The sequence below is a fragment of the Myotis daubentonii genome, chromosome 4 (genome assembly GCF_963259705.1).
Source record: "Myotis daubentonii chromosome 4, mMyoDau2.1, whole genome shotgun sequence".
Taxonomy (NCBI): domain Eukaryota; kingdom Metazoa; phylum Chordata; class Mammalia; order Chiroptera; family Vespertilionidae; genus Myotis; species Myotis daubentonii.
The window spans coordinates 13,221,307-13,243,313 of NC_081843.1; the positions used below are offsets into that span (position 1 = coordinate 13,221,307).

Here is a 22,007-nt window from a genome sequence, read left to right on the forward strand (position 1 = left end):
AGCCCCGGCCCCGAGTGCTTAGATTTCTGTAAACGAAGCAGGAGTTGCTGTGCTGATGGGAGGAGCACAGAGACCAGACATGGAAATGCGTGTTTGATCCTTTTCCTCTGGTAAAATGTCAGGCAGGAAGTTTATCTTCCAAATTGCAATAAAAGGAAAGCTGCAGAGCATAGGTCAGAAGGGAAAACAGGAAAGAGACTGCAGAAGCGTATGAAAACAGCACACAGCACACGATGAGGCCGGGGGGCGGGTCCTGTGTGTCAGAATCAAGTGTCCCATGGGGGCTTTTCAGACAAACCAGGAAATGCTGTCCCCAGGGACACAGCCAGAATGGCTTTTCGGAAGGCCCGGGCGGGGAGGGCAGAGCAGGACGAGCTGATAACAGAAGGGGCATGGGGTATGGGCGGAGGAATCTTCCGTGGGTGACAGGACGAGAACCCAGGTGGGCCAGGCGATGCAGCTACAGGAGCGCTGCAGCCCTGAGGGAGGTGGGCGGGAGCGCTGAGCAGCAGTCAGTCTCAGCCATGCTAGACCCAGGAGGTGACGTGAGTCCCGCCAGAGAGGATGGAGGATGGGCACAGCAGGTAAGTCCCTGAGTCGAGGTTGGTTTATCTCATAAGACATCTGCCGAACTTCTCTTTACAAGGCCAGAGCCTGCCAATTAGTAACTGATTTGGGGCCCCATCCAGAGATCAAGGTCAGCTGGGACGCTGTCTGAGGATGGTCAAGGGCTGGTCCCAGGCCCGCTGATGACCTGCACCTGCCCGTCCGTCCTCCAGCAGGCACAGCGGCCAGCCCAGCCCAGGGGAGGCCTGCTCAGCCCTAACACGTGCTGGCTGCATCTCCAGCTCTTTGCTAACTGCTCTGCACTCAGGCATCCCCTGGAATAGCCGTGTTGCTAGCCTCTCCCTGGCAGGATGGTCGGCATGTATCATCCCACTCACAGGTGTTAATAGTGATGGTGGTGATTCAGGAACAAATCCCACCCATGGAGCGGCCGGGTGGGGAACGGCTCCTGTGTCTGGGTGCCCTGGAGCCTGGGCTGTTTAGGGGTACTTGAGGACTGGCCCTCCTCCCTTCTCCCTCCTCCCCTGCAGTCCAGCCTCCGCAGCTCGCCCTGTGCCCCCTGGGGCCCCAATAGCGCCTGGAGCAGCCGGCGCTCAAGCTGGAACAGCCTGGGCCGCGCCCCCAGCCTCAAGCGCCGGAGCCAGTGTGGGGAGCGGGAGTCCCTGCTGTCGGGCGAGGGCAAGGGCAGCACCGACGAGGAGGCCGAGGACGGCAGGCCCAGGGTGGGCGCCTCGCCCTGCGCACGCGCCACCCCGCTGCGGCGCACCGAGTCCCTGGACCCCCGCGGCACGCTGGACATGCAGCCCCTGCGGCCGGCCACCCTGCTGCCCACCAAGCTCCATGACTGCAACGGGCAGATGCTGGCCCTGCCCAGCGAGTTCTTCCTGCGCATAGACAGCCACAAGGAGGACCCAGCCGAGTTTGACGACGACATGGAGGATGTGAGTCGGCGTCGGGGCACCTGCCTCCCTCCTGTCGGGGGCTGGTTCCCGGAGCAGAGCCTGAACGTCATTCGTGGTGGGGGAAGGGGGGTCCTCAGAAGAAAGGGGAGAACGTGGGCAAGCTGAGCTGGACCCGACCCAGCTAACGGGCCTCAGCTGATCCTCGAGAGCTCTGCAGCGGGACTGGCCCCAGGTCAGGGTCAGGGTCAGCCCCACCTCCAGCTGAGGGCCATTTTGAGCCCTGAGTTAGCAGCTGCTGCTGGGCCTTCATGGAGGAGAGGACAGGGCCACCTTCTCAGTGAGGCGTTCACGCCATTGCCCACAGGCAGGGGGCAGCTGGCGGGGGGGAGGGGGGGTTCTGAGCACATCTATTTACCTGGCCCCGTGGGCTCCCAGCATGGGTCACTCACCCTGTGCCTGCCCGCGTGGGAGGGTGAGCTGGGACCCCAGGGTGCAGGGCCGGCGGGGAGAGGCCGGGACCCTCCTGAGGACCTGCACCCTCCCCCAGAGCTGCTGCTCACGCCTGCGCAAGGTGCTGGAGCCCTACAAGCCCGAGTGGTGTCGGAGCCGTGAGCCCTGGTCGCTGTACCTGTTCTCCCCGCAGAACAGGTAAAGGGGGCCCTGGGTGGGAGAGACATCGCCCTTTGGGGACCCCCAGTTTCCCAGAGGTTAGTGAGCTCCCTGGGCCTCAGGGTCGCAGGGCTCTCCCCGGGCCCCTCACCCAGCGCCCCCGCCCCCCAGGTTCCGTGCCTCCTGCCAGAAAATCATTGCTCACAAGATGTTTGATCACGTCGTCTTGGTTTTCATCTTCCTCAACTGTATCACCATCGCCCTGGAGAGGCCGGACATCGACCCAGGAAGCACCGTGAGGCCCCTTCTCCGGGGGGGGGGGGGGGGGGGGTCTCCTGGGTGCGGCCGGCCCCTCTCACCGCCCTGTTCCCGCAGGAGCGCGTCTTCCTCAGCGTCTCCAACTATGTCTTCACGGCAATCTTCGTGGCTGAGATGACGGTGAAGGTACCTGCCCCTCAGAGAGCCCCGGGGTCTGTCCTCGGGCCTCACACCCCCTCCTGCCCAGCAGCTCCCACTGCTGCCCCCCTGCCCCCACCCCGTCTGCGGCCGCACCTCAGACCTGAGCCCTCCTCCCCCGCGCCTGGACAGGTGGTGGCCCTCGGCCTGGTGTCCGGCGAGCATGCCTACCTGCAGAGCAGCTGGAATGTGCTGGACGGGCTGCTGGTCCTGGTGTCCCTGGTCGACATCATCGTGGCCTTGGCCTCCGCTGGTGGCGCCAAGATCCTGGGCATCCTGCGTGTGCTGCGCCTGCTGCGGACACTCCGGCCTCTGAGGTGGGCGGGGTGGGTGGGTGGGGGGTGGGGATGGCCAGGTGAGGGGACGGGACAGATGGGGGGGAGTGGGGCCGGAATGGGGGGGGTCTTTGCGTGACCTGCGCCTTCTGCACAGTGGCCACTCCCTCGGCATGCCCAGCAGCCGGTCCCCTCTGCCCCCTGCAGGGTCATCAGCCGTGCCCCTGGCCTCAAGCTGGTGGTGGAGACCCTGATATCGTCCCTCAGGCCCATCGGCAACATCGTCCTCATCTGCTGCGCCTTCTTCATCATCTTCGGCATTCTGGGGGTGCAGGTGGGCGGCCCCGCTTGCCGTGGGTGTCCCGCCTGAGAGATGGTGGTCTTGTGGTGGGTAGCCAGTGGGCAGCCCCAGGAAGGCTCAGCCTTGCCCCTCGCTCTGCTGTCCCAGGGGGCCCCTTGTGGGGGCTGGCGGGCCGGGGGGCACTGGGTTAGCCCTCTGGGTGACCACCCGCCCTGTCAGCTCTTCAAGGGCAAGTTCTACTACTGCGAGGGCACTGACACCAGGAACATATCCACCAGGGCAGAGTGCCGGGCTGCCCACTACCGCTGGGTGCGGCGCAAGTACAACTTCGACAACCTGGGCCAGGTGGGCAGGGTGAGGGTGGGCCCGGGAGGGCCAGGTGGGCAGGGGGAGGAGAGGGGAGGGGAGGAGAGGGGGGAAGGGGCTGGTTGGGGGCAGGGCCAGACCTGGAGTCCCCTGAGGGCCACACCCAGGAGATCCTTGATGGCCTCGCCCTGGTCTTCGGGAAGAAGAAATGGCGGGACCACAGGACGCCAGAGCTGTGGGCGGGTCTGCTGTGTGGGAGGCCTGTGGGGTCTCCGGGGTCGGATGCAGGGCCGACAGGAAGCAGTGACCACCCTGCTGTGGCCCCACAGGCGCTGATGTCCCTGTTCGTGCTCTCCTCCAAGGACGGCTGGGTGAACATCATGTATGACGGGCTGGACGCGGTGGGCATAGACCAGCAGGTGCGCGCAGGCCGTGGGCAGCCCTGGCCCTTCCCGTGGACCCTTTGGGTATCCTCTGGGTCGCCTCAGGGAACCACCTCTGAAACCTTCCGGAGAGTTCCGTGTCATGGGGCCCCTTCTCCGGCCCTGCAGGCTGAGCACCGTGGGGCCCTGGGCGTGGCTGTCCCTGGGCAGGGCCCTCGGGCCGCGGACGCCCACGCACCCTCATGTGTTCCAGCCGGTGCCCAACCACAACCCCTGGATGCTGCTCTACTTCATCTCCTTCCTGCTCATCGTCAGCTTCTTTGTGCTCAACATGTTCGTGGGCGTCGTGGTGGAGAACTTCCACAAGTGCCGGCAGCACCAGGAGGCCGAGGAGGCGCGCCGGCGCGAGGAGAAGCGGCAGCGGCGCCTGGAGCGGAAGCGCAGGAGTAAGGCGCTCCCCGCGGCGGCGGTGGGTTGGTACCCGTGCGCCTGTGGGAGGGTGGTGGCCGCAGGGGCAGCAGGGACGAGCCGAGGGACGGGCTTTGAGGCTGGGTCTCCCTGGCACTCGAGTGCCGTGGGCACCTGGAGCGCCCTGCCTGGCCCCGCGCCCCTCGGCCTCCCAGTCCCGGCCTCGCCAAATGGCTCTGCACGCTGCCCGCCTTGCCTGGGCCTGCATGGTGGCTGGGCCCTCCAGGGGGAACCGGGCAGAGGAGGGCAGCTGCAGCAGCAGGCAGGGGTCCCCACCCAAGTGGCACAGGAGATGAATGAGACCCCAATTCTCACCCACCGTCGCTACTGAAAAGGGTTCACACCCATGAGTGAGGCCACGAGGGTGGGGAAACTAGCAAAGTTGTCCAAGACAGAGAGAGAGAGAGAGAGAGAGGGTCTTAGGGAGGCCCTACCCAGCTTGGGAGCAAGCAAGGAGGGCTTCCTGCAGGAGGGGGCCGCTGAGTGTCCCGCCCACCGCAGCCAGCTCAGACCATCTCCTTGTCTTTCCAGGCACTTTGCCCAACCCAGGTATCTGCCCCCCACCCCGCATGCCTAAGCCCCTTGCTTCTGCCAGCCCCTGCACGGGGCTGCAGGCTGGCCTGGCCTCCGCCCGTGTGGAAGGGCAGACATCGCAGGCGGGTGCCAGGCCTGCTGGGGTCTGCTGCAGGGTGGGCATGGGACGGCCAGGGTTGGGCGCCAGGCGTCAGTGGGGGAGGGGCGTCCACTCCCTGCCTGGTGTCCAGGCCGCTGCCTGCGAGCTTGCGTGTGTCCCTCTGCCCGGCCTGCATGCTGGCTGCTTCCCTGCCGTGCTCTGGGATCCTGCCGGCTTATGGCTGCTCCGTGTCTTCAGCGCTGGCCTGGCCCTGCTGGCTGCCGGCCCCTTTGGCTGCTCGAGCTGAGCCGACCTCTTCAGTAACCGCATGCCAGACCTAGGAGCATGAGGGTCCCAGGTCGGGGTCAGTCCATAGGCCCTGCTCTCCCAGGCTCTGGGACAGGTGCCCCCCCCCGGTCCCCATCCATGCATGGTTCTGTGGCTGAGGCGGTCCTCGTGTGCAGTGGTGGCAGCTATGTCCTTGCCCAGTGGGAGCTCAGGGGGCACTGATATGCCCTGAGGGGGTTACTGCAGGGAGAGCATTTAGTGCAGACAGACCAGCTGGTGGATGCATGGCTCCCCAGGTGATGGCCATCGGATGGACCAGCAGCCAGGCAGGCCCCAGACCAGAGGCGGTGGCCACTGGCCACTTGGAAGACTAGGAGGGGAGGGGCTCTGGGCCTGGTGGCCAGAGGACAGCTCATGCCCAGACGGGGGTGGGGGGAGAGGAGGTGACCCTGCCCCGTAAGAAAGCTCCCATCTGCTGAGTGTCTCAGAACCCAATGCCAGCCCAGGAGCTCACCATGAAGGCCCCAACGTGGGAGCCCCGGGCAGGGCGGGGTCTGGGCAGGGCCCCAAGACAGGGCCAGGTCGAGTCTCAGCTTCCAGGGCCGCTCCTGAGGCTCCCCCTCCCCCCCACAGCTAAGGGAGTCGGTGGGGGGCCTGCCCCTGAGGCCCAGACCTCCCACCCTGGGTTGTCCATCAGATTCACAGGGAGCTACCCCTTACCTAAATGGGCCCCCTTTCTTGAGAGAAACCCCTCCCGCACCCCACTGCAAACCCCCCACATCTGAGCCCGGGGCCCTCCCCCAGCCCCACCCCCGCCATCTAGCCCTGGTCACAGGCGCCCTCTCCCTGCAGAGGCCCAGCGCCGGCCCTACTACGCTGACTACTCGCCCACCCGCCGCTCCATCCACTCGCTGTGCACCAGCCACTACCTCGACCTTTTCATCACCTTCATCATCGGGGTCAACGTCATCACCATGTCCATGGAGCACTACGACCAGCCCAAGGTGGGGCTCAGGGTGCCAGACCCTGCCCACCCTGCCCAGGACCTGTGTGGGAGATGAGCCCCGGGGTGCCACGGGGGCAGGGGGGTCCGGCCCCCAGTGGGTGGCCTGGTCAGGAGGCACGACCCCAAGAACTGGGAGGTCTTAGGTCTACAGCCCTGGGTGAGCCCTCACTCGGGTTTGTGAATTGCGGTTTGAACAGAGGGTCCTCCTTTTAATATCAGTTGAAACTCTCAGGGCCACCTGCCCTAGAGAGCCCTCCCCACCCCACCCATGAATGGTTCCATCTTGAAACTCTGGCTGTTGAAATGTCCCTGAGTCCAGCTGCCCAGGCTGTAGGTTTCACAGTCCAGGAAACAGCCGGACAGAAAGAGCTGGCAGGAGACGGGTGGGCGTACATGGTCAGCTTGTTGCTTCACTCCAGTTACATCTGCATCGCCATCATTTCATTCAAGAAAGGGCACCGCCTCGCCCGCCCCCTCCACGGGATGGGAGGAGTCTCAGGGTATCACAGCCTTGGAGTCGGAACCCACTCAGCTCTTCCGGAAGCCGAGCTCTGGCTGGCAAGGGCTGGCCCCTGCCCCAGACTGTGGGTGGGGCCTGGGCAAGGCAGGGCCAGGAGTCTGGGCTCAGAGGGGCAGGTTCCCCCGACCTGAGAGTTGACCTCAAAATGCTGCAAGGATCAGTCCAGGTGATGCCTCCCAGACCTGGCACAGGCCGCAATAGTAAGCGCTCAGTAGCTGGGCCTCGGACCTGTCCTCGGCCTGGAGGCACCCAGGTTGGCACAGGAGAGAGATGGGGCAGGGTGGCCAGGACCCAGGCACTGGGTGCCTCGTGCCATGGTGGGATGGTGGGTGAGGAGGAGGAGGGGCAGCCCAGGCAGGGTGACCTCCACAGCCGGACACTCTGTCCACAGTCGCTGGACGAGGCCCTCAAGTACTGCAACTACGTGTTCACCATTGTCTTCGTCATTGAGGCGGTGCTGAAACTGGTGGCGTTTGGGTTCCGGAGATTCTTCAAGGACAGGTGTGTGGGTGGGGCCACCTGGTGCCCTGAAGGACCCATGGTGCTTCTGGGGGAGGGAGCAGGTGGGAGCCACAGCCCTCCCCTCGGGTGGTCCCAGCTTTCTGTCTGCAAAGGTGACGGGGGTGTGGGATGCACCCCGGGGTGACACCACGGCATGCCTGTGGGTGACAATAGGATACCTCCAGAGTGATACCAGGGTAAGCCCCAGAGTGATAGCAGGACGCTTCCAGGGTGATAGGGAGGGGACTCCTCCTGCTCTAAAGGGCTGCGGGGGGGCCGGGGGGGGAGAAGCAGCATGACACTGAGCCCAGTTGGCGCCCAGGTGGAACCAGCTGGACCTGGCCATCGTGCTGCTGTCCATCATGGGCATCACACTGGAGGAGATCGAGATGAGCGCGGCACTGCCCATCAACCCCACCCTCATCCGCATTATGCGTGTGCTCCGCATCGCCCGCGGTAGGCACCCTCCTCACCGTGCCCCAAGGCCTCAGCGGGGGGCTGGTGCTGGAGACGGGAACGTCAGGGATGGGTGGTCCTGGGGCCCGGCCAGCTGGGGAGGGTCAGCCTGGCCCGGCCCCCACCAGGCCCTGACACTCGGCTCTTGGCCCTAGTGCTGAAGCTGCTCAAGATGGCCACAGGCATGCGGGCCCTGCTGGACACGGTGGTACAAGCCCTGCCCCAGGTGAGCACACGGCTGCCAAGAAGACAAGACCCTGCTCGTGGTCATTCATTCCGTCGTCAGTCAGGCATCTGCACTGTGATAACCACACTTATCACCCCCACATGTGCAGGAAACGGTAGCTGTGCTGGGAGGGAGATGGCTGTCTGCCTGCTGGGCCCCAGTCCCGCTGGGGAAGATGGACAGCCAGTGCCTGCCCGCCTCGGTCCAGCACTGGGCGCAGTGGGATGAGGGCAGAGGACATGGCCAAGGTGGTCTTCTGAGTTCCGAGAAACCCAAAGATCGGGTGTTGGCTGAAGGCCTCGCTCCTCCTTTGGAGCTAACTCAGGCCCCGTGTCCTCACTTCCTGTGTCCACAGTCCCCACGCTGACCCTTTGTGACCTCTTGAACTGAAAGAATCCCTTTGCCCCATCTGTGCAATGTCCAGTTTTTCCGCCAACCCAGCCTGTTCAGCCATGTGTCCCTCTGTCCATGGTTCTCTTTCGGCCAGCCATCCGTCCACCTAACCACCCATCTGTCCCTCTGTCTGTTATCCAGCCAGCCACTCACCCCACAGCTGCGTGTCCATCTAGCACCTTCTCTCTCAGTCACCTACTCACCCACATGCCTGTCTGTCCACACACCACGCGCCCTCCAGCCCTTTGTGCCTGTGGGAGTGACAGGAGGGGAGGGAAGCCTGGGCCTGGCCATGCCCCAGTGTCAGGGGCACAGGAGGTATGTGAAGACAGGGCACCCTGCCTGGAGGGCAGCATAAGTGCTGGGAGGGTGTGTTGGTGAGATTCCTGGTAGAACCTTGGCCTTGGCCTCCCTATGGGGGGCCCCAAGGTTGGAGGCAGACCCTACGTAGAGTCTGCCAGAGCCTTGGGGACCTCCTAGGTCCTGGGGAGCAGAGGTACTGGAGGCGGGGGTGGTCCGGGGTGCAGGGTGGGCATGAAAGGCCAAGGAGGGGCCTTGAGCACCAGGCAGGACAGGGAGCCCCTAGGGACCATGGGAGCCAGGGCCAAGGGGGGTGGGTTAAGGACGAGGCTTCACACCTCACTGGGAACTTGACCTCCTGCCTGGCAAGAACTGGGGGTGAGGGTGGCTGGTGGGCGCCAGGCACTGATTGCACAGCAGGCGGGTTGAGGCCTGACCTGGTTCTGCTTCTCTCCTGTGTAGGTAGGGAACCTCGGCCTACTTTTCATGCTCCTGTTTTTTATCTATGCTGCCCTGGGAGTGGAGCTGTTCGGGAGGCTTGGTGAGTTGGGGTCCAGGCAGGCACAGCCTCACCCCTCAACACACATACACACACACACACACACACATGTCCGGCAGGTAGCTTGGGCCACTGGCCAGACCAAGGCAGGGCCCCCTGCTCCCTCAGCCCTTCACTGCACAGGGCGAGCATGACAGCGACACATGCAGGAGCATCTACGCACACGCAGACCCATGGCGCACACATGTGCACATACACACCCAGTGTACTTACAGCCCAGCCAGGGAGGCAGAGCCACACGTGAGCCCGAGCACGCATCCACATGCAGACACATGCACATGCCACCCTAACCGGCACTGGTCCCCGGGGACAAGCGCTGCAGCATGTCCTTCACGGTCACCAAGGGTTTTCTTAGACCCTGTCTGGCCAGTCTGGGCAGGGGGCAGTGGGGGACCCTCTGTGGAAGCCCACTTCCTATAGGGCCCCCTCCCCTTCCTGCCGGGGTCTTCTGAAAAGTCGGTGACTGAACACGCAGTGGCTTCCAGGAGCCACAGGGGGCCTGTCTGAGGCGGCCAAGGTGGTTGTCAGTTTGGGTTCTGCCCAGGAGCTCCTGGGACCCGGCAGCTAATGCCCCAGACCCCAGACCTGACTCCTGGCCCCTGGCCCCGCCTCAGGCTCCAGGGTGGCCCCGTTACTCCACTGAGGCCTGGGGGTGTCCTGACCCAAGACAGGGCCTGGGAAGCAAGCAGTGCCGTCCCCTGGGGCTGGGCCAGAGCGGGCCGGCCCCCAGGCCGCGGCTTGTCCACCCAGAAAGCCCTCGATCCAGAACAAGCAGGGCTCCGGGCAGCTCCCAGGCCAAGGAGGACCCCCCCACCCCATTGTGAAGAGACATGCCCCTCAGGTGCCTCCTTTGGGTGCCCCCCTGCCAGGGACCCCCAAGCTAGGCAGTCACTCCCTGCTCAGAGGAGCACGACCTTCTTCCTGGCGGGTCTCGGGCTCCCAGCCAGCGTGTGTCTCACCACAGCGTGTGTGCCTGACCCCACAGCGTGTGCCTGACCCCACAGCGTGTGCCTGACCCCAGAGCGTGTGCCTGACCCCAGTGTGTGCCTGACCCCAGAGCGTGTGCCTGACCCCAGTGTGTGCCTGACCCCAGAGCGTGTGGCTGACCCCACAGCGTGTGCCTGACCCAGCGTGTGGCTGACCCAGCGTGTGGCTGACCCCAGCGTGTGGCTGACCCCAGCGTGTGCCTGACCCCAGCGTGTGCCTGACCCAGCGTGTGGCTGACCCAGCGTGTGCCCGACCCAGCGTGTGGCTGACCCAGCGTGTGGCTGACCCCAGCGTGTGGCTGACCCAGCGTGTGCCCGACCCAGCGTGTGGCTGACCCCAGCGTGTGGCTGACCCCAGCGTGTGCCCGACCCAGCGTGTGGCTGACCCAGCGTGTGGCTGACCCAGCGTGTGGCTGACCCAGCGTGTGCCCGACCCAGCGTGTGGCTGACCCAGCGTGTGCCTGACCCAGCGTGTGGCTGACCCAGCGTGTGCCCGACCCAGCGTGTGGCTGACCCCAGCGTGTGGCTGACCCAGCGTGTGCCCGACCCAGCGTGTGGCTGACCCCAGCGTGTGGCTGACCCCAGCGTGTGCCCGACCCAGCGTGTGGCTGACCCCAGCGTGTGGCTGACCCCAGCGTGTGGCTGACCCAGCGTGTGGCTGACCCAGCGTGTGGCTGACCCAGCGTGTGGCTGACCCCAGCGTGTGGCTGACCCAGCGTGTGGCTGACCCCAGCGTGTGGCTGACCCCAGCGTGTGGCTGACCCCAGCGTGTGGCTGACCCAGCGTGTGCCCGACCCAGCGTGTGGCTGACCCAGCGTGTGCCCGACCCAGCGTGTGGCTGACCCAGCGTGTGGCTGACCCAGCGTGTGGCTGACCCAGCGTGTGCCCGACCCAGCGTGTGGCTGACCCAGCGTGTGCCTGACCCAGCGTGTGGCTGACCCAGCGTGTGCCCGACCCAGCGTGTGGCTGACCCCAGCGTGTGGCTGACCCAGCGTGTGCCCGACCCAGCGTGTGGCTGACCCCAGCGTGTGGCTGACCCCAGCGTGTGCCCGACCCAGCGTGTGGCTGACCCCAGCGTGTGGCTGACCCCAGCGTGTGGCTGACCCAGCGTGTGGCTGACCCAGCGTGTGGCTGACCCAGCGTGTGGCTGACCCCAGCGTGTGGCTGACCCAGCGTGTGGCTGACCCAGCGTGTGGGGCTGACCCCAGCGTGTGGCTGACCCAGCGTGTGGCTGACCCAGCGTGTGCCTGACCCAGCGTGTGCCTGACCCAGCGTGTGCCTGACCCAGCGTGTGGCTGACCCAGCGTGTGGCTGACCCAGCGTGTGCCTGACCCAGCGTGTGCCTGACCCAGCGTGTGGCTGACCCCAGCGTGTGCCCGACCCAGCGTGTGGCTGACCCCAGCGTGTGGCTGACCCAGCGTGTGGCTGACCCAGCGTGTGCCTGACCCCAGCGTGTGCCTGACCCCAGCGTGTGGCTGACCCAGCGTGTGGCTGACCCCAGCGTGTGCCTGACCCCAGCGTGTGGCTGACCCAGCGTGTGGCTGACCCAGCGTGTGGCTGACCCAGCGTGTGGCTGACCCCAGCGTGTGGCTGACCCAGCGTGTGCCCGACCCAGCGTGTGGCTGACCCAGCGTGTGCCCGACCCAGCGTGTGGCTGACCCAGCGTGTGCCCGACCCAGCGTGTGGCTGACCCAGCGTGTGGCTGACCCAGCGTGTGGCTGACCCAGCGTGTGCCCGACCCAGCGTGTGGCTGACCCAGCGTGTGCCTGACCCAGCGTGTGGCTGACCCAGCGTGTGCCCGACCCAGCGTGTGGCTGACCCCAGCGTGTGGCTGACCCCAGCGTGTGGCTGACCCAGCGTGTGGCTGACCCAGCGTGTGGCTGACCCAGCGTGTGGCTGACCCCAGCGTGTGGCTGACCCAGCGTGTGGCTGACCCAGCGTGTGGGGCTGACCCCAGCGTGTGGCTGACCCAGCGTGTGGCTGACCCAGCGTGTGCCTGACCCAGCGTGTGCCTGACCCAGCGTGTGCCTGACCCAGCGTGTGGCTGACCCAGCGTGTGGCTGACCCAGCGTGTGCCTGACCCAGCGTGTGCCTGACCCAGCGTGTGGCTGACCCCAGCGTGTGCCCGACCCAGCGTGTGGCTGACCCCAGCGTGTGGCTGACCCAGCGTGTGGCTGACCCAGCGTGTGCCTGACCCCAGCGTGTGCCTGACCCCAGCGTGTGGCTGACCCAGCGTGTGGCTGACCCCAGCGTGTGCCTGACCCCAGCGTGTGGCTGACCCAGCGTGTGGCTGACCCAGCGTGTGGCTAACCCAGCGTGTGGTGACCTGGGGGTCTCACCCTGCAGAGTGCACGGAGGACAACCCCTGCGAGGGCCTGAGCCGGCACGCCACCTTCTCCAACTTCGGCATGGCTTTCCTCACGCTGTTCCGCGTGTCCACGGGGGACAACTGGAACGGGATCATGAAGGTACCAGCCCGAGCCAGGCCGGCGGCGAGGGGGGTCGGCCTGCGCCCGCCTGCAGCTGCCCTTCGCCCACAGGACACGCTGCGCGAGTGCGTCCGGGAAGACAAGCACTGCCTCACCTACCTGCCCGCCATCTCGCCCATCTACTTCGTCACCTTCGTGCTGGTGGCCCAGTTCGTGCTGGTCAACGTGGTGGTGGCCGTGCTCATGAAGCACCTGGAGGAGAGCAACAAGGAGGCCCGCGAGGACGCCGAGCTGGACGCGGAGCTCGAGCTGGAGATGGCGCAGGGGCCGCCCGCGGGTCCCAGGCCCGCAGCCCCGCAGAGCCCGGGCACCGGCCCCGATGCCCCCAACCCCCTGGTTGCGCGAAAGGTGTCTGTGTCCAGGATGCTCTCTCTGCCCAATGACAGCTACATGTTCCGGCCCGTAGCGCCCGCCTCAGCCCCTCACCCCCACCCGCTGCAGGAGGTGGAAATGGAGACCTACGTGGGCACCACCACTGGTAGGACCCCCAGAGACAGCTGGAGAAATTGGGCAGAGGGAGGCATAGGCAGCAGGACTCGGGCGGGTCGGGGGGCTCAGGGCTGGTGACAGCTGCCTGCTTTAGACACCCTCCTGCCCCAGGCTTGACCTCCGTGGAGCACGTGCCACCTGTGGAGTCCTGCGCCTCCCTCCAGGCCTTGCCAACTGCGTCCTCCCCTGCCAGGGGCAACAACGCCCTTCTCACCCTGCCCCCTCGGGGCACGGCCCGCTCCCCCAGCTTTAGCCGCCTGCTCTGCAGACAGGTAGGACCCCCGCCCCAGCTCCTGCACAGCCTGAGGGGGCCCCTCTCCCCATGGAAGGATGAGTGACAGGCACTGGGAAGGGGGGCTTTATCCCTAGAGCTCCTGATGACAGAGTTCCCAGCCACCAGGACCACATCCTCTCCTTGGACAGCAGCCTGAGTGCCCCCCCACACCCCGCAGTGGTCCCTGTGGGCCTCAGGGACCCACAGACCACCCTTCTAGCCTCAGGGTGCCACGCTGGGCTGGTGGTGCACAAGGTTGCCTCGGCCCAGCTCTGTGCCCAGAAGGGTTTCCAGGGCCCATGACAGGCTGGATCCCCACCTCAGGGGTGTCGGAGCCTACTCTGCTCAGGTGGGGAGGAGTCTGCGCCCCTGGCTGCTGGCGGGGCTCTGCCTGGTCTCACCCGACCCCATGCCCTTGCAGGAGGCGCTGCACACCAACTCCCTGGAAACCCAGGCTGACGGCCCTGCGGACTGCGGCCTGGACTCGGGGGAGCCTGACGGGAAGACCCCCACCAGACAGGCGTCCCTGGGGGACTCCCTGCGGTCCCCGCCCCGCTCCCCGAGACCCGCCAGCGTCCGAGCCCGAAAGCACACTTTGGGACAGAGCTGCATCCCCAGCCAGCTGCAGGCCCCAGCTGGGGAGGTGGCGGAGGCCCCAGACCCAGCCGACGAGGAGGTCAGCCACATCACCAGCTCAGCCCGAAGCCCCTCGCCCGAAGCCCACAGGGTGGTGGCTGGCAAGCCGGACCTGTGCAGGCTCTATGGGGTGGACGCCCAGGGCCTTCTGGACCAGCCCGGCCGGGCAGACCCGCACCGGCGGCCCTCGGTGGAGCAGGGTGGAGGGGACAGCCGCTCTGAGCCTGGAGAGGTGAAGGCCCCGGCCCTGGAGGCTGAGCCGGCGCTAGGGTCGCGCAGGAAGAAGAAGATGAGCCCCCCATGCATCTCCATCGACCCCCCCGTGGAGGATGAGGGTGCAGCCTGGCCCCCTGCAGCAGAGGGTGGCAGTACCACCTTGCGGCGGAGAACGCCGTCCTGCGAGCCTATGGAGGGCTTGGGGGTGGACCCTACCAGCAAGGGGGAGCGCTGGGGCCAGGTTTCCTGCCGTGCAGAGCACCTGACCATCCCCAGCTTTGCCTTCGAGCCGTTGGACGCGGGGTGCCCCAGCGGGGACCTGTTCTCGGACAGTGGTCACAGGGTGGCCCCAGAACCCAGAGCTTCCTCAGGGGTCACAGCACCTGCCGAACCCCACAAAACAGAGTCTCCCATGCCCTCCAGCGACCCCCCAGAGAAGGGCTGGGGGCTGTACCTCAACGTCCCCGAGAGCCCTCCAAAGAAAGCAGGGTCCCCCCCAGCCAGTCCCACACCTGGTGACAGTGCGGATGAGCCTGTGTAGCTGGGGACACGATGCCACACAGGCTTGGCACTGGGGTTGGGGTGTATCCAGTGGGGTGGCCCCAGGCAGGGCCATGCATGGACCCCAGCTCGGGCCCTACGCTGGGCAGAGGAGCCGGGAGGACATCGGCCCGGGGAGAGGGGGGCAGACGCTGTTCTGGGTGAAAGGAGTAAGGTTAGCTCCTCAGACTGGGAGCCTGTCGGTTCGGGTTTGGTTTTTACGCGTTTGGCCGCTGTGGTCAGACTGCTGGCAGCCTGGTCAGCAGTCCCTTCACGAGAGAGGACCAGGGACAAGGACCAGAAAGCAACCCAAAGGAAAAGGTAGAGGCTGCCCGGCAGAGTCCCGTCCTCACATCCACTTACTTTTATAGGGAACTCACGCTTGGGGCCTTTGTGTCCTCGCGGGTGGCAGCTCAGTCACCGGGGCCCCCGCACCCGTGCCTCACCATCACTCACAGTCTGAGCTCCTGTCCGTTTGTCCCGACCGCTGCCATCGCTGTCTCTCCACCTGCCCCTCTTGGACCCCTCCCCACCATTCTGTCCAGAAAACACCCGTGGACTGGTCTCTGAAACGCCGGATCGCCAGGGAATGGGAGCCAAGACCCCGAGGCCAGCACCTCCAACGGCCGCCCTGGGGTCTGAGCAGAGCCGTGCCCACGGATGCCCCTTTGTTTCATTTTGTTTCTCTTATAAATTCAGGTTAAAGTTGCAATAATCCGATGCAGAAAATTCAGCTTCTGAAGTTGAGGGCATGGGGGGCAGAGCAAAACAGAATAAATGTTAACTTATTTAAGGAACAAGAGGGCGACCAGCAGAATCTCAGTCCCGCGCGAGCGTGGGCGGCCGGACGGTGACCGCCACCCCAGCAGAGCGGCAGCGTCCTCCCCCGAGCACCTGCGGCTGGTGGACCATGGTTCCCCCACTCGGGCAGTTCGTCAGGAAAAGCTGAGCTCATCATAGCAGCCGAGCACACGGCATTCACACGCTGGAGAAGCTGCATCTGACAACGTAGGGAGAAGTTGTTGCCAGAGCTTCTGACGGGGGTGGGTGCTGTGGGGGGTCCCCACGGGGAGAGCTTTCCAGCTGGGCAGTCGGCCTAGGGCTGCAGAAGGCACCCACTCTCGCTATCTCCCTGCGCTGAAGTCTTTGACCCCCTAGCCCTGACCCTTGACCTTGCCCCATGTCCTGCTGGCCTCTCGGACCAGGGCTTGTCTGCAGCTCCATGGCCCCTTGTTCTCAAAGCCTGATCTTGGGGATCTCTCAGGACAGTCGCAGCTCAAGGCCAGAAACGTCTGAAACCCCAGGACTGGAGTCTCGCCAACCCACCCTCCCCACTGTCCCTGTCCCACATCCGTCTTGCAGTCCCATGATCTCCACCACAGATCTAACGGACACAGCATGGGGGCACCCGTATCTAACCATCTTGTCTGGCCAGGGCCTGATGACTGAGCTGATGGGGGCCTCTGGGAGGGACTGCACTCTCCCACTCCCAGATCCCTGCCCAGCTCCGGGTCACAGGCCTGGGTTGTAGGTGCCTCTGTCACTGATCCACTTTTAGGTGTGTGTGTGTGTGTGTGCCGGGGGTGGAGGGCGGGGGGGGACCAAGGTACATGGAGGGTGAGAGTGAGGACGTGGCTTCTCGGGGCACAGACTTGCCTCCTTCCAGCACCCGGCCTGGAGATGTGGCTCGAAAGTGCCCGTGCCACATTGCCCTGATGATGGACAGGGACGGCCGTGGCACCATCTCTGAGTGATGGCTGCATTGGACCCATCACAGGAACGGACCTGGAAGGGTGCCCTTGAGGAACGGGGAACAGGATGAGCCTTCAGGGCATTCATCTATTTTCGGTCATTTGCCTCCAGCATTGAGACCCCGCTCATTCCACCAGCACCTCATGCATGGTTTCCTGCAGCACCCACACCCCCAGGACTCCAGGCCTGCTCTCGAGCAAAAAATTCCAATCACCATGGGTGTGGTCCCCTCAATGACTGACAGGGCTCCTCTCTGTGCCCATTTTCCAGGAGAGGTGGCATACCCCAGAGTGCCACCCTTGCCTGGACCTGGGGTGCGGGTCACCAGCAGCCAGTGAATGTGGCCCTTCACGGGGCCCCTCAGGAGGACCCATGTGGACACACAGGAAGCGCTGTCCTCCCTGCAGCCCCCCTGGCCCAACGGAAGGCCCGTTTGACCCTCCCTGATAAGCCAACACTCACTTTATCTGTCACTGCCTCTGGCTGAGCTCCTCCAGATCCCAGGGCCAGATAAGGGAAGCAGGTGCCCGGCCTCCTCCCTGCTCCCCCAGTGTGGGGTCTCAGCCCCAGGCCCCGCCATGTGCCCTTCCTTCCTCGCACCCCCCACTGGAGGAGCCCCTGTCCCTCAGTGTCCCCAGCACAGCCCACACCCAGGAAAGTGTAAATGCGCTTGTGCAAGGTGCACAATCCAGGCAGCGGCAGCCCCAAGAGTGTGGGGCGGAAAGAGGGAGGGAGGGGGTGGCGGCCCATCTCTGCCTTCACACCAAGGAAGGACAGTATCTGGCTGCAATAAGATGTTGAAGGATGAAAGGAAATGAGGGGGTGAGCGCTCCCACCACGGTGTCCACAGCGGGGAGGCTCAGGGTGAGTGGGCAGAGGCCCTCCCACGCGGACCGGCCAAGTCTGCGCCGTGGGCAGGGAGCTGGTCATGGGTCGCTGTGCCCAGGAGACCAGCTGAACGCACAGCAGCCAGATGCACAAAACCAGCCGCCCCGGGGCCTGAGCGGTGACAGGAAGCTCGCCCAGTGGCCACACATCCCAGAGGTGGAAGCACTGGCCGTGGGCCTGCGCCCGTCAGTGTTGCAGGCGGACACCCGTCCCCTCTCCTGCCGAGGGCGCGCCAATGTGAAAGGGGTTCCCACACCAAACCCATAAAATGCTGATTAAAACTCAGTGAGATGCACCCGCCCCTACAAGAATGGGGTGTTGGAGGGTGACAGGCCTGGCCCCATGGCTGTGGGGGGGCATCTGGCTCCCAGGAAATGGAGGTGCTCAGACCTCAGGCCCGGCTCCCTCGCTGGCACAGGCGCAGACATGCGGGATGTGCACAGGGACAGCCGCCCTGGTCCTGAGACCCTGACCGGGCTCCTCTGTCCCCTGCAGCAGCCTGGACACAGGCTCCCTGGGAGCCGACAGGCTGACGGTGAGAAACGGTGTCCTCCCCACACGCAGCCGCGGGAGGACGGCCCCGCGTGGTGTTGGGTGTGACGGAGGCTCCAGCCTCATCCCATCCGCCTGCACCTGTGACACTCAGGCAGCTGCACAGCATCCACATGTGCGAGCTCAGTGCGGCCTGAGAGCTGAGGACGGTGCTGGAAGGGCAGGCAGGGCACTGCGTGGTCGGAGGCCCCAGGGTGTGGGGCCAGGGGTCTATTGTGACCCCGTTGCTGGGTACCTGGGTGCCCCCAGAATTATCTTTTTAAAAATGTTTTTTATTGATTTCAGGGAGGAGAGAGAGAGACATCCATGATGAGAGAGAATCACCCATCGCTGCCTCCTGCACGCCTCCTTCTGTGGACTGAACCCACAGCCTGGCATGTGCCCTGACCAGGAATCAAACCCTGACCTCCTGGTTCGTCGGTCTACACTCAACCACTGAGCCGCGCTGGCTGGGCAAGAATTACCTTTTCAATGTTCTGTGTTGCTTTATGTGACCTGAATACAGCTGGACACACAACCACAACCACATGTGCTCTTCACACACTTTAATGAGGGGCAGTGCCCACCACCCACTCCCTGGCTGGGGAGCTCAGGGCAGGCGGCAGGGGAGGCGGAGAGGGCAGACACCTGGGCAGGAAGCAGTGGTCGGGGTCAGGAGGGCGCTGGGTGGCAGCCCGAGGGACGGGCTCAGGGCTCTTCGGGGACGTACTGGTGGATCCAGTCCAGGTAGTAGGAGACGCGGGTGTAGATGCCAGGCTTGTTGGGTTGGCCGCAGCCCTCACCCCAGCTGACCACACCCGCCTGCATCCAGGTGCCGTTGACCTTGCAGACCAGGGGCCCTCCAGAGTCTCCCTGGGGAGGAGAGGGGTTAGCAAGTGGCTGGAGAGGCGGATGGGGCGGGGACTCGGGGGAGGACACGGCCCACCTGGCAGGAATCCTTCTTCTTGGCCCCGGCACAGATCATGTCGTTACGGACGATCTGCACGTTGTCCCCCGTGTAGAGGCCGGTGTGGTATTCCGAGTCACAAAGGCTGTTTTCCACGATGGGGACCTTCACCTGCTTCAGGGGGTACGGCGGCGGGAGGGGTACTGTGCGGCGAGAGGAGAGCATTCGGCACCAGTGGCGAGGCCATCACTGACCCGAGCCTGCTGTCGGGATCCCTCCCCCAGCAGAACCCAGAGTTGGGTGGGTGGTGTGACTGGTCCCCACTCCCCAAGCCCTCAACTGTGCCTGACCCTCACCTCCATCGTTCACATCACCCCAGCCTGTCACCCAGCACGGGGTCCCCGGGGGGAAGGTCTCCGAGGCAGGGGGCAGAGCGACCAGCTGGGCGGTGTGCTTAGTGCTCACGGGGTCCTCCAGCTCCAGCAGCGCGATGTCTGCCCCGTTCTCAACTGAGAAGTAGTTGGGGTGCACGATGACTCGGTTGATGGGCAGCAGCCTGTCCTGGTAATAGAGGTGCTGCTCCCGCAGCTGCACCCTCAGGATTGAGGGGTCTGTGATGTCCCTGGAGGGAGGGGCACCTACTCAGGGGACTGAGAAGCCTCCTGTTCACCCAGGAGGGAGTGCGGATGAAGCCCAGCTCCACTCCCCCCCCATCAGGCCCCATGGACACTCACGGTCCCAGGCAGTGCGCGGCGGTCAGCACCCACTGGGGGTGGATGAGGGAGCCCCCGCAGAAGTGCATCCAGTACAGGTGTCTGAGTCTCAGGCTCACCTGCCAGGGCCACTTGCCTTCAGGGGCCTCCTGCCCCCCCACGATGCCCACTCTCTCCAGGTCCTGGCTTGGGGCTGGGGCAGGAAACACCCTCAGGGCAGAACAGGACACAGCCCAGCCCCTGCGCCCACACAAACCTGGGCTTCTGTGAGCCCACCACCCATGGTGGAGCCTGTGGGGTGAGGGGCAGGGGCAGGGACAGGGACAGGGCTGAGCAGGGTCAGGACTCACCAGGGGCCGCGTGGCCCAGGCTCCGCAGGAGGGCCAGTGCCAGCACCAGCAGACTCAGCATCTGGAAGGAGCCAGGAGGGGCTGCCTGACCCAGGGGGGCTGAGCCAGGCGGGGTCTGCAGGGTGTGGGTGCAGATGGAGTGGAGGACCCCGGGATGAGGGGCCTGCAGGGTGTGGGTGCAGATGGAGTGGAGGACCCCGGGATGAGGGGCCTGCAGGGTGTGGGTGCAGATGGAGTCGAGGACCCCGGGATGAGGGGTCTGCAGGGTGTGGGTGCAGATGGAGTCAAAGACCCCGGGATGAGGGGTCAGTTCAGACCTGGAGTCTGAGGTCCTGCTGCTCCAGATGTGAGGCTCAGCTACTCAGTGCACGAACCCCAGATGGTGGGGTCTGGTGGGGGTGCTTACCTTGACCGGTCCCTGCTGCTATTGCCCAGCCCACTCTTTCTTTCCCATTTATCCTTCCAGATCAGGGGGTGGGGGTGTCAGAGGTCAGAGGTCAGAGGAGGGGTTGCTGGATCCTCCAATCCAGAGTGGAGGAAGTGGATGATTCAGACAAAGGCTTCCATGTGACATATACCCCCACCACCAGGCACCCATCTGGGAACCCACAGGTCACATGGGTAGGGCATGCAGCCAAATAGAGGACAAGCCACCACCACTCCACCCCCAGTGGTTCCTGACTCCTGGACTCTGGCAGCTGAGATGCCTAGTCCAGCCTGATTCGGGTTGGGGGCGTGGGCGACCAGATCAGCAGGGGAGGGCTGTTAGGGGCGAGCAGGCTGGCAGGGGAGGGCAGTTGAGAGCATTAGGCAGGCAGGCAGGTGAGTGGTTAGGAGCCAGTGGTCCTGGATTGCAAGAGGGATGCCTGACTGCTGGTTTAGGCCCGATCCCCGGACATCCCCTGAGGGATCCCAGATTGGAGAGGGTGCAAGCTGGGCTGAGGGACACCACCACCCCCTGCAAGAATTTCGTATGCTGGGCCTCTAGTTAAAATTATAAAACATCTAGGAGAAGCCGTAGCAGAAAATCCTCACAAGCTGGAGGAAGGCAGAGGGGACTCAAAAAAGAAAAAATTGATAAATGGGACTTCATCAAAATTTAAAACTTACACACTTAACACCGTTAAGATAATAAAAGTATAATCCACCACCGGGAGAAAAAGATTTGTAATACATGCATCTGGCAAAGAACTTGTATCCAAATTTATGAAGGAAGGAAGGGATGGAGGGAGAGAAGAAAAAGAAAAGGAACTCCTACAGCTCACTAAGAAGACACCCAACCCCATTAAAAAGGGGGCACAGGCTTGCGCTGATAGCTTATCAAAGAAGCTGTTCAAATGACCCAGAAGCACATGACAGGAGGCTCATCCTGCTAACTCATCAGGAAACTGCAGTCTAGATGGTCGCCGTTACGCGCACACACACACACACACACACACACACACACACACACACTCAATGGCTGGCATGTTTCGGGCTCTCCCCACTCTTCTCCCTCTCCCTCCCTTTCCTTCTGAATGGAGCGGCCCAAAGCCTGGCAGAGAGCAGGGCAGGTAGGCGTCCGGTTGGGTTGGTGCTGGGGACTGCGCTGGCCCAAGTGGGGTCAGAGTCCACTGGGGGGGAATTGACCAAAAAAGGCAATGCATTAAGGGCCGAAACCAGGTCTCACATGCCAGAGAAGGCAGGCCACTATGAAGAGGAAACAACTGGAATAAACTGGTTTGGGATTGGGGAAGGCTCGCATTTCAATATAGATATAGAACTATAAAGGTGTGGGGGCATGTACGTGTGTGCGCATGTATGTGTGCTCGTGTCTGCCGAATGCATGTGCACGTATGTGAGTGTGCGCATGAGCATGCACGTGGGTGAGTACACGTGTGCACATACACACATTCTCTGGCTCGGCGCCAGAGCAACCAGCAGCATCTTGGATCTGAGTACCATTTACCCCTGAGAGGAGCTTGGCCACCCGGAGAGGTGACGGGAGGTGGAAAGTAGAGGGGCCAGGGATACCCTGTGCAACGACTTACTCAAGGAGAGACGGAGAGGGACCTCCACAAACACACTTCAACAAGGATGTGCCCACATCTTTATCGGTAACAGCCCG

At 64.3% G+C, this 22,007-nt stretch overlaps 2 protein-coding genes across 3 annotated transcripts in view; one reads left to right on the top strand and one right to left on the bottom strand.

Moving 5' to 3' along the window:
* CACNA1H (calcium voltage-gated channel subunit alpha1 H) overlaps window positions 1–15,559 on the top strand; it is a 41,303-nt gene extending 25,744 nt beyond the window's left edge. Inside the window, exons 16-34 of the mRNA XM_059691940.1 lie at window positions 1,098–1,508; window positions 2,017–2,117; window positions 2,250–2,373; window positions 2,454–2,522; window positions 2,667–2,851; window positions 3,017–3,143; window positions 3,330–3,455; window positions 3,746–3,835; window positions 4,053–4,245; window positions 4,799–4,816; window positions 6,021–6,172; window positions 7,086–7,195; window positions 7,518–7,651; window positions 7,807–7,877; window positions 9,033–9,111; window positions 12,462–12,583; window positions 12,656–13,082; window positions 13,205–13,365; window positions 13,789–15,559. Coding sequence (XP_059547923.1) covers window positions 1,098–1,508; window positions 2,017–2,117; window positions 2,250–2,373; window positions 2,454–2,522; window positions 2,667–2,851; window positions 3,017–3,143; window positions 3,330–3,455; window positions 3,746–3,835; window positions 4,053–4,245; window positions 4,799–4,816; window positions 6,021–6,172; window positions 7,086–7,195; window positions 7,518–7,651; window positions 7,807–7,877; window positions 9,033–9,111; window positions 12,462–12,583; window positions 12,656–13,082; window positions 13,205–13,365; window positions 13,789–14,760 — 3,672 coding nt within the window. The 3' untranslated portion in view covers window positions 14,761–15,559. The remainder of the gene's footprint in view (window positions 1–1,097; window positions 1,509–2,016; window positions 2,118–2,249; window positions 2,374–2,453; window positions 2,523–2,666; window positions 2,852–3,016; window positions 3,144–3,329; window positions 3,456–3,745; window positions 3,836–4,052; window positions 4,246–4,798; window positions 4,817–6,020; window positions 6,173–7,085; window positions 7,196–7,517; window positions 7,652–7,806; window positions 7,878–9,032; window positions 9,112–12,461; window positions 12,584–12,655; window positions 13,083–13,204; window positions 13,366–13,788) is intronic.
* A 2,932-nt stretch (window positions 15,560–18,491) lies between these two features.
* On the bottom strand, window positions 18,492–20,516 carry LOC132232879 (tryptase beta-2-like). 2 transcript variants are annotated; one of them, XM_059692587.1, is made up of 6 exons: window positions 20,307–20,516; window positions 19,901–19,961; window positions 19,572–19,743; window positions 19,194–19,459; window positions 18,877–19,040; window positions 18,492–18,803 (listed from the first exon to the last, which is right to left on the bottom strand). In XM_059692587.1, the coding sequence occupies exons 2-6, from the start codon at window positions 19,959–19,961 to the stop codon at window positions 18,639–18,641; spliced, it is 828 nt and encodes a 275-aa protein (XP_059548570.1). In that variant the 5' UTR covers window positions 20,307–20,516; the 3' UTR covers window positions 18,492–18,638. The 2 variants fall into 2 exon arrangements, with proteins under 2 accessions (XP_059548570.1, XP_059548569.1); XM_059692586.1 differs by having other exon boundaries at window positions 20,218–20,352.
* Between the last annotated feature and the right edge of the window lie 1,491 nt (window positions 20,517–22,007).

What these genes read in the sequence shown, in the direction of transcription:
- LOC132232879 (XM_059692587.1), bottom strand. Translation starts at nt 19,961, where the DNA reads ATGCTGAGTCTGCTGGTGCTGGCACTGGCCCTCCTGCGGAGCCTGGGC. An exon ending in GCCGCGCACTGCCTGGGACC is followed by an intron (nt 19,460 to 19,571) that starts GTGAGTGTCCAT and finishes CCCTCCCTCCAG; the next exon opens with GGACATCACAGACCCCTCAA. An exon ending in GGGTGATGTGAACGATGGAG is followed by an intron (nt 19,041 to 19,193) that starts GTGAGGGTCAGG and finishes CTCGCCGCACAG; the next exon opens with TACCCCTCCCGCCGCCGTAC.